The sequence below is a fragment of the Geospiza fortis genome, unplaced genomic scaffold (assembly GCF_000277835.1).
Source record: "Geospiza fortis unplaced genomic scaffold, GeoFor_1.0 scaffold599, whole genome shotgun sequence".
NCBI classification, from domain to species: domain Eukaryota; kingdom Metazoa; phylum Chordata; class Aves; order Passeriformes; family Thraupidae; genus Geospiza; species Geospiza fortis.
Genome location: NW_005054605.1, coordinates 328,111 through 338,206, shown reverse-complemented (window position 1 = coordinate 338,206; position 10,096 = coordinate 328,111). Strand labels below are relative to the sequence as shown.

At 52.5% G+C, this 10,096-nt stretch overlaps 1 protein-coding gene across 1 annotated transcript in view; it reads left to right on the top strand.

Moving 5' to 3' along the window:
• The first annotated feature begins 6 nt into the window (after window positions 1-6).
• Window positions 7-10,096, top strand: part of GLI1 (GLI family zinc finger 1) — a 13,721-nt gene continuing 3,631 nt past the window's right edge. Inside the window, exons 1-10 of the mRNA XM_031064567.1 lie at window positions 7-105; window positions 202-279; window positions 799-994; window positions 1,690-1,840; window positions 2,726-2,827; window positions 2,908-3,048; window positions 3,892-4,041; window positions 4,903-5,067; window positions 5,366-5,614; window positions 7,751-8,030. Of these exons, the coding sequence (XP_030920427.1) occupies window positions 9-105; window positions 202-279; window positions 799-994; window positions 1,690-1,840; window positions 2,726-2,827; window positions 2,908-3,048; window positions 3,892-4,041; window positions 4,903-5,067; window positions 5,366-5,614; window positions 7,751-8,030 (1,609 nt within the window). The 5' untranslated portion in view covers window positions 7-8. The remainder of the gene's footprint in view (window positions 106-201; window positions 280-798; window positions 995-1,689; window positions 1,841-2,725; window positions 2,828-2,907; window positions 3,049-3,891; window positions 4,042-4,902; window positions 5,068-5,365; window positions 5,615-7,750; window positions 8,031-10,096) is intronic.

Genomic DNA, 10,096 nt, shown 5'->3' with positions numbered 1-10,096 from the left:
ATCGCGACATGTTCGACCCCGCGGGACCCCCGGCCGCCGGCTACAGCGAGCACTGCTGCCTGCACGCCCCGCACGGAGCAGCCCCCGCCGCCCCGGGACCACCAGGTGGGTCATGGTGGGGGGCTCCAGGATCCCCCCGAGGTCAGGGGAGCTCCGGGGGTCTCTGCCCCACACCCAGCTGAGCTCTGCTCCCTCCTCCAGGGCTGGATTTCCCCGTGTGCCACCAGCCCGGGCACCGCGGGTATGGGCTGGCAGCAGGAGCTGAACACCCCGGGGATGGTGAGTCTCGGGTTTTGGGGGGCTGTGGGGCAGGGGGATTCCATGGAGGGGTTAAACATCTCTGTGTTCCAAATCCAAAGTGAACTGGTGCACTCCAAACACCGGGTGTGTGTCCTTGAGGTGCCTCCAGCCCCCCTGGATCATACTAAGGGCTGTGCCCCCTGCTCTGCCCCCGGTTTTGGGGGGCTGGAGGGGTTAAAAATCTCTCCGTTCCAAATCCTAAGCACACTCAGGGCACTCCTGCACCCTCCAAACACCAGGTGTGTGTCCTTGAGGTGCCTCCAGCCCCCCAGGATCACACTGAGGGCTGTGCCCCCTCCTCTGCCCCCTGGTTTTGGGGGGCTGTGGGGCAGAAGGGATTCCCTAGAGGGGTTAAACATCTCTTTGTTCCAAATCCAAAGTGAACTGTCACACTTGGGGCACTCCTGCATCCTCCAAACACCAGGTGTGTGTTCTTGGGGTGCCTCCAGCCCCCCAGGATCACACTGAGCTCCGCGCCCCCCACTCTGCCCCCTCCAGGCTCCCGTTTCTCCACGCCCCGAGGCGCAGGGAAGCTGGGCAAGAAGCGAGCCCTGTCCATCTCGCCCCTGTCCGACTCCAGCATCGACCTGCAGACCGTGATCCGCACCTCGCCCAACTCCCTCGTGGCTTTCATCAACTCCCGCTGCGCCTCTGCCGGCGGCTCCTACGGTCACCTGTCCATCAGCACCATCAGGTGGGCACTGCCCTGGCCGCCCTGGCACCCCCCGGGGTGGGAATCCACAAAATCAGAGGGTTTTAGCAAAGCTGCACGGTGCAGGCCTCAGATACAGCAGAGCTGTGAGTAGAGCTAAAGCAGCAGCCATGAGATAAGTCGGCAGAAAAATTATTTAAACTGTAGGAAAAGCAAAAGCAAACAGAACAATGGCCTGTGTATTAATGCTTGTCTAGAATAATTCTCTAAGCTACAGAAAAGTTTATCTAGCAAGATATTAGGAAAGTTAAAGCTTAGTAATGGAGCTCTGTGCGTTGTGTTTTAAGACTTACAAGCCGGTATTGTATTTGAAATAAGCAAGCATTGTTTTAAACAAAAGCACGTGTGCTTATGGCAATTAGATAGAACTGCTGTCAGTGTGCTTTTGCTTTGTGTGATTGGTCAAGAAGCTTATAAAGTAAGCTGTAACATTAAGTTTTTTAGCCTACTGCCCGGATTGTGAGCTGCTAGCATCTTCCCTTTGTCATAATCATGTAATGAGAGTGATGCTGGAAAATAAAACAGCTCGAGGCACTTTCAGTAGTTTGTAAATAATCACCTGGTAGCGCTGAGTGCCCATTCACACCTTTGGGAGCAGGGTGGGGTGGTGGGGAAGGGATGATTGGGGTTCCAGATCTCTGTTCTTATCTCCTGATGGTGTCACCTGCTCTCCACAGCCCGTCCCTGGGGTACCAGAGCCCACCTGGGCAGCAGAAGGGCCAAGGGCACCTGTACACGCCACCCCCACCCTGCAGCTCCCACGAGGTGCCCACACGTGGGGGGCTGCTGCACCACCCACCTGCTCGAGGGGCACTGAAACACTGCCAGGTATGGGGGATCCATGAGAGGGGCACTGAAACACTGCCAGGTATGGGGGAAAATGTGAAAAGGGGCCCCAAACACTGCCAGGTATGGGGGATCCATGAGAGGGGCACTGAAACACTGCCAGGTATGAGGGAAAATGTGAAAAGGGGCCCCAAACACTGCCAGGTATGGGGGATCTATGAGAGAGACCCTAAAATACTGCCAGGTATGGGAGGATCCCTGGGAGAGGGATCCCTGTGAGTGGGATCACTGTGAGAGGGATCTCTGAGAGAAAGGATCCATGTGAGAAGAGATTCCTGTGAGAGGGGATCTGTGAGTGGGATTCCATGGAATTGGGGATCTGTGTGAGGGGGGTTTCATGTGAAAGGGGGTCCTTGTGAGTGGGGTTCCATGTAATTTGGGATCGCTGTGAGTGGGGTTCTATGGAATTGGGGATCCCTGTGATTGGGGGTCCATGTAAAAGGGGATCCCTGTGTGTGGGGTTCCATGTGAAAGGGGGTCCCCATGAGTGGGGTTCCATGTAACTGGGATCCCTGTCAGTGGGGGTCCCTGTGATTTGGGTTCCATGTAATTGGGGATCCCTGTGAGTGGGGTTACATGTGAAAAGGGATTCTTGTGATTGGGGCTCCATGTGAAAGGGAATCCCTGTGATTGGAGTTCCATGTGAAAGGGAATCCCTGTGTTTGGGGTTCCATGTGAAAGGGAATCCCTGTGATTGGGGTCCCATGTGAAAGGGAATCCCTGTGAGTGGGGTCCCATGTGAAAGGGAATCCCTGTGAGTGGGGTCCCATGTGAGTGAGCCATGTCCATGTGAGCTGTGCATCCCTGTACGTCCTGTTCCAGTGCCCATCTCCCTGCTGACTCCCTCCCTCTTCCCTGCCCTGGCAGCAGCTGAAGCTGGAGTGGAGCCTGAGCAGCCCCCTGAGTGCCAAATTCCCAGAGGAGCGATCTGAGGGTGACATCTCCAGCCCAGCATCCACGGGCACCCAGGTACATCCCTGACCATCAGATCCCCCCTCCCAACCCCCTGGCAGTGACCCTGGGAGTGCTCACCTGCCCGTGCCCCCCAGGACCCCCTGATGGGCATGCTGGATGTCCGGGAGGAGCTGGAGAAGGAGGATGGCAAGCCCGAGTGTGAGGCTGTGTATGAGACCAACTGCTACTGGGACGGCTGTGCCAAGGAGTTCGACACGCAGGAGCAGCTGGTGCACGTGAGTCAGGGGCTGCCAAGGTGTTCCCACCCCAAAGTCTGCCCTCAGGCTGCTGGGCAGCATCCCCCTGGATCAGCCCATGATTCCTCCTCCCAGGTCCCAGCCACCCCTGGGAACTCACCATGATGCTGGAAGTTCCCTCCTGGGAAGGGAGGGATGTGCTTCCCCCAGTTCTCCTCATCCACTGGTGCTTCCAGATCCCTCCTTTGCTCCAGCTTTCCTTCCTCCAACTCTCCTATATCCCCTGACCATCCTTTGGGCCACCTGGACCCCTCTGGCTGCTCTTGGACCTCCCAGAGTATCCCTCAAACATCCCCTGCATTCTCTGCCTCCTCCAAACACCACCAGGGCTGTTCTCCCCCAAACTCTGGTGTCTGCACCTGTCATCCCGGTCTGTCCATGTCCCTTTCTCCCATCCCAGTCTCTCCTGTGTCCCTTTTTCCCATCCCAGTCTGTCCATGTCCATGTCCCAGTCTTTCCTGTATCTCTTTCTCCCATCCCAGTCGTCTCCCAATCCCTCCATCCCCTTTCTCCCATCCCAGTCCCTCCATCCCCTTTCTCCCATCCCAGTCTCTCCTGTATCCCTTTCTGCCATCCCAGTCTGTCCATGGCCCTTTTTCCCATCCCAGTCTGTCCATCCCCTTTCTCCCATCCCAATCTCTCCTGTATCCCTTTCTCCCATCCCAATCCCTCCATCCCCCTTCTCCCATCCCAATCTGTCCATGTCCCTTTCTCCCATCCCAGTTTCTCCTGGGGTTTTTTTTCTCCCTTTTTCCCATCCCAGTCTCTCCTGTATCTTGCCCCCTCCCCAGTGCCCCCAGTGACGCTGCCCTCCCTCCCCAGCACATCAACAACGAGCACATCCACGGCGAGAAGAAGGAGTTCGTGTGCCACTGGGCAGCGTGCTCGCGGGAGCAGAGGCCCTTCAAGGCTCAGTACATGCTGGTGGTGCACATGCGGCGCCACACGGGAGAGAAACCTCACAAGTGCACGGTGAGATGCCAAAAAACTCCCCCCAAAATCCTGGCTGGGCTGGGAGAATGAGGGGTGTCTGGGTTTGGAAAGAGAAGTGTGTGTTGAGGAAGGCAGGAGCCTCCCCCGAAATGGAGAATGTAAACCCCCTCCCTCTGAATTATTATAAATTTGAAATTAAGGAGCTTTCAGGCAAAAATATGTAGCAGGAATAACAGTTTGTCTTGGTTTGGAAAGACAGGTGTGTGTTAAGGAAGGCAGGAGCCTCCCCTGAAATAGAAAATGTAACCCCCCTCCCTCCAAATTATTATAAATTTTAAATTAAGGGGCTCTCAGGCAAAGATATGGGAGCTGGGGCCCAGGTGGCAGAAGGTGGGTACAGGTGTGGGGCTCATGGAATCCTGGAATGTTTTGGGTTAGAGGCACCTTAAAGTTCATCCCATCCCACCTTCCACTGTCTGAGGCTGCTCCAAGCCCTGTCCAACCAAGCCCTGTCCAACCTGGCCTTGGACACTTCCAGGGATGAGGCAGCCACAGCTTCTCTGTGCCAGGGCCTGCCCACCCTCACAGGGAGGAATTTCCTCCTAAAATCCCACCTAAACCCAGAGTCACATGGCCCTAAAGCTGTCCCATGCTTTGGAATATGTTCCTGAATTTAATCAGGATGGGTGCTGCTGTCAACCCCAGTTTGGGGACCCTCTGAGGGGCTGCCATGGGACAGAAGGAGGTGGCACAACCCTGGTGTGAAGGGCTGTGCCGCGGTGTGAGGGTGGCAGGTGTGATGGGAGGCGAGATGTGTCACATGTGGGCTGTGGGACATGTCACCACGTGCTCCAAGGCCTGGTGACGGCATGTGACACATCCCACCCTGCTCTGCTGCAGTTTGAGGGCTGCAACAAGGCCTATTCCCGCCTGGAGAACCTCAAGACCCACCTGCGCTCGCACACGGGGGAGAAGCCCTACGTGTGTGAGCACGAGGGGTGCAACAAAGCCTTCTCCAACGCCTCCGACCGCGCCAAGCACCAAAACCGCACCCACTCCAACGAGGTACAGCCCCACCAGGGCTCCCCATGTCCTCCCGGATCATTCCTGTCCTCTGAGAGCTCCTCACACCCCTGGGCATCACCCCAACTCCCTCTTCTCCTGCTTTAAATATCTTCATCACCAGCATTCCTCCCCTTACCCCGCTCCTTCCTTCCTCTGCCATCCTGAGCCCACCGTGCGCCCTCCATGGGGATTCACCCACTTTGATGCCACCCTCAGCTCTCTGCAGAGGGTGGCAAGGGGGGTTTATTTCTGGGGAGGGGGCTGCAGTTGGAGCTGTCTCCCTCCCTCCTCCGTGCAGAAGCCCTACGTGTGCAAGATTCCCGGCTGCACCAAGCGCTACACAGACCCCAGCTCCCTACGCAAACACGTCAAGACCGTGCACGGCCCCGACGCCCACGTCACCAAAAAGCACCGGGGGGACGTGGGGCCGGGCCGGGCACTGCCCACCCCCAGTGCCCCCCTGGATATGAAGCAGGAGAAGGAGGCAAACGGCCCCAGCGAGGCTCGGAAGGACGATGGGAAACTCCTGGTGCCCGAGCTGGCCTTGGTGAGTGAGGAGCTGTGGGGGTGATGGAGGATGGAGGGAGGGTTTGGTAGTGGGGGATCATCCCCAAGGGATAGGACAGGAAAAAACAGCCCCAAGGTGTTCCAGGGGAGGCTTAGGTTGGATATCAGGGACAACTTTGTTGGCGTGCACTGGAATGGGCTGCCCTATGGAGTCACCATTCCTTTTTGGTGAAGTCTCCAAAAAACGCTGGGATGTGGCACTTGGGGATGTGGTTTAGTGGTGAACATGGCAGTGTTGGGTTAATAGTTGGATTCAGTGATCTCAGAGGCTTTTCCAACCTTCATGATGATGCCAAGTGTGTCCAAGTGTGTCCTAACCCAACATGGCAGCGTGTGGTGGGTGTTCACAGGGGTCCCAGGATGAGGGAAGAGATGAGAATCTTGGCTCCATGTTTCAGAAGGCTGAGTTATAATTTTATGGTATATATTATATTAAAATAAAATTATATATTAAAACTTACTAAAAGAATAGAAGAAAGGATTTCATCAGAAAGCTAGCAAGGAATAGAAAGGAATGATGATAAAATCTTGTGACTGACCAGAGAGTCCAAGACAGCTGGACTGTGACTGGCCATTAATTAAAAACAATCGACATGAGACCAATCACAGATGCACCTGTTGCATTGCACAGCAGCAGATAATTATTGTTTACATTTCATTTCTGAGGCCTCTCAGCTTCTCAGGAGAAAAGATCCTAAGGAAAGGATTTTTCATAAAATACATCTGTGACATTAGTGTTGGGTTAATAGTTGGACTCAGTGATCTCAGAGGCTTTTCCAACCTTCGTGGTGATTCCAAGTGTGTCCTGGTGTTGGGATCTCTAGCGTGTCAGAGTGACCCTGAGAAAAGTTCGAAAGTCTCTTTTCCCAGCCTAGCGCTTGAAGAAGGAGTCAGGGCTCTTCATTTCTCGGTCTCAAGGTTGATTATTGTATCTTATCTATAAAAAATTTTCTCCTGTCCTGCCGGGGTCCATCCAGCAGGACAGTTCCAGGCACTCTGCCAGCCCCAGGACGGTGTTACCTCTTTATACTAAAAATATGTGTACAATGTTTACGATTACTTTCCAATACCTATCACCTATGTTAGACAGTGAGTTTCTACTCTAAACCAATCCCAAAGTGCCACCATCACAGCAGGAGATGGAGGCCAAGAAGAAGAAGGAGAAAGGCTGGACATGCCCAGATTCCCCCATCTTGCCTCCTGAACCCCATTCTAAAAACCCCAAAATCTACTTTTCCACCCCGTGATAACTTCACTATTATTCTACCTAAACTATTGTGGCTTGCTGATCTTCATCTAAGGTTGGTAATTTACTCCACGGGTCATAATCAAACCCACAGGTGTCTTGGGCTCTGTGCCAGGGCTTCTGAGCCCCATGGAAGGGGTCCTGGCCATCCTGGGTGGCCAGAGGGATGTTCTGGGTTCCCACATCCTGGGTGCTTGACCCTGTTATAAATGATCAAATCGAGAGCCAAACTTATAAGGAAACTTAGCAATGATTTATTAATTTGTCCGCGAGACCGAATTTCGATCGTCAAAAACCACCACAGCCAAGGGCAGCGTCGAGCCCGGGTTCGGCGCTGGGTGAACACAGATCTGACCTCGGGGTGTCAGAGTCTCTCCCCTGTTCACACGTGCTGCTTTGCGCAGCGAGTCCTTATACAGTTTATTCTGCCCGAGGCAGAGATGACCGAATGTTCTTTGTGTCTTTTCACGTGCAGAACCGGGGCTTTACATGTGCAGAGGTAGACAAAAGTCTGGTCCAGGTGTGTAGATGTTGTCAGAGAACTTCAGGGAAGTCGGTATTCACATGTAGCAGGGTGGCGCTGTTAATCATCCTGGTGGATACAATCTTCGAGGCGATAATCACTCTTGAGTGGTCCTGGCGACCCAGGGAAGCCCGTGATTATCACCCTGGAAGTTTCCATTCTTACATTAAAGAACCCAATGCTATCTCAATGTAGTCCGGGAAGTAGATGAATATGAATAAGACACTGCTCCCGGCCAGGGTGGTCAAAAGACATAGTTTGGATCTTACAATATTTTATACATTAATAGCATGAATTATCTCTATCATACACTACAACCCCCTTGGCCCTGCTCTGGTTCTCCCCAGAAGCCCCAGCCCAGCCCAGGTGGGCAATCCTCGTGCAGCAGCGACCACTCACCCCTGGGCAGCACCACCAACAACGACAGCGGCGTGGAGATGGCAGGAAACGCCGGTGGCAGCTACGAGGACCTGTCCACTCTGGAGGACGTGGTGCCTGGGGAGCCCATGGGCACCTCGGGGCTCATGGCCCTCCACAAACTGGAAAACCTTCGCATCGACAAGCTGAAGCAGCTGAGGAAACCGGCGGCTTCCAAGGGCCTGAACCTGCCACCCATCCCTGGAGCTGGTGAGATTGGGGTGCCTCTCCCCCTGGAATGTGGGGCCTGGCCTGTGGGAGGTGTGTGCAGAGATCTGGTTGGCAGCCAGAAGTTTCCACACCTTGCTGGTGTTAGAATGTCTTGGTTTGGAAAGACAGGTGCCTGCTAAGGAAGGCAGGAGCCTCCCCTGAAATGGAGAATGTAAACCCTCCCTACCCCTCTGAATTGCTATAAATTTGAAATTAAGGGGCTCTCAGGCAAAAAATATTGGAGCAGGAAATAACAGTTCTTTAATAGGGAAGAAAAATAAAAGGATAAAATAAACAATGCAGTAACTAGAACAACACTGACCGAGTCAGAACCCAACCTGACACCCTGTGGGTCAGGGTGTTGGTACCAGTCCAATTGGAAATGTGGCTGCAGCCCTCCTGCAGTGCCAGGGGTGGTTCTGTTGGAGCAGGGATCCTGTAGAGAAGGATGTATTCTTCCTCTGAAGATCCAGTGGGAGAAGAGGCAGCTGCTGTTCCTCTGGGGAATCCAGTGGAGAAATCCGTGCTGGTGTCTCAAAAACCTCTGGATTATATCTGGGTAGGAATGTTTGAAATCTCAGATTATATCCAGGTAGGAATGCTTGAAATCTCAGATTGTATCCAGGTAGGAATGTTTGAAATCTCAGATTGTATCCAGGTAGGAATGTTGGAAATCTCAGATTCTGTCCGGGTAGGAATGCTTGGCTCCTCCCTCTGGGCTCACATCTCCCAATGGGATGCTGTAGTTCTTATCAGCCATGCAGTGACATTCAATGCCTGTTATCAGCAGATGTCCCCTCCCGAGGGAGGAGTGATTGTGGTCACTCAAAGAGGGAGATAAGGCAAACTGCCCACTTGACAAAGGATAATCTGCCGTACAGATGGTAATGGAATACATCTTGCATTGCAGTTTGGAACGTAGAAATGCACCCCAAAATCTGGGGAAACATTAGAGCCCTGAAGGGGTTCCAAGAGAACTGGAGAGGGATTTTGGACAAGGCCTGGAGGGGCAGGATGAGGGAAATGGCTTCACGTTGGCAAAGAGGCAGGGTTAGGTGGGATATTGGAAGGAGTTCTTCCCTGGGAGGGTGGGCAGGCCCTGGCACAGGGTGCCCAGAGAAGCTGTGGCTGCCCCATCCCTGGAAGCAACCAGGGCCAGGCTGGAGCAACCTGCTCTAGAGGGAATTGTCCCTGCCCATGGGACATGGGTGGTCTTTAGGATCCCTCCCAACCCAAACCTTTCCATGATTTTTCCAACCTAAATAAGCCTCTGCTGTTCTTTTGTTGCCATCTGCCCTCTGTCCCCACCAGCTCTAAGCATGGAAGAGCCACATCCCAGCTCTGGAGGTGGCTCCTGTCCCTGCTCTGACATTGCCACGCTGTGTCCTGGGGTAACTCCTCCTTCTCTGTTGTATTTGTGGGGTTCCCAAAGGAAGGAATGATGAATCTGACTCAATGTTCTCAGAAGGCTAAAAAACTAAACTCTATATATATATATGCACTATATATATATATATATAAAAGCATATATATACACATATATATAGTTTAGTTTTTATAGATCTACATAATATATAATATATATTATGTATATTATATATATTATATGTAAATAAATATATTAAAAACTATATATATATATAAACTATGAAACTAAACTATACTAAAGAATACAGAAAGGATACTTACAGAAAGCTAAAAAGATAATAATGAAAAACTCGTGGCTCCTTCCAGAGCCTCAACACAGCTTGATCCTGATTGGCTAATAAGTCAAAACAGATTACATGAAACCACGTAAATTTCATGGTTTATGAAATGAACCAATGAAACAATCATTGGTAATTGTTGGTAAACAACGTCCAAAGCAGCAAAACACAGGAGAAGCAAATCAGTTCAATTATTTTTTCCCTTTTTGTCTGAGCCTTCTCATCTTCCCAGGAGGAGAATCCTGGGCAAAGAAGATTTTTCAGAAAACATGACTGTGACAGAAAATTTTTCAGAAAACGTGACTGTGACATTTCTCCCCCGCAGGCCTGCCGGGGGAGGTGCCTCCCCCAGCCTCTCAC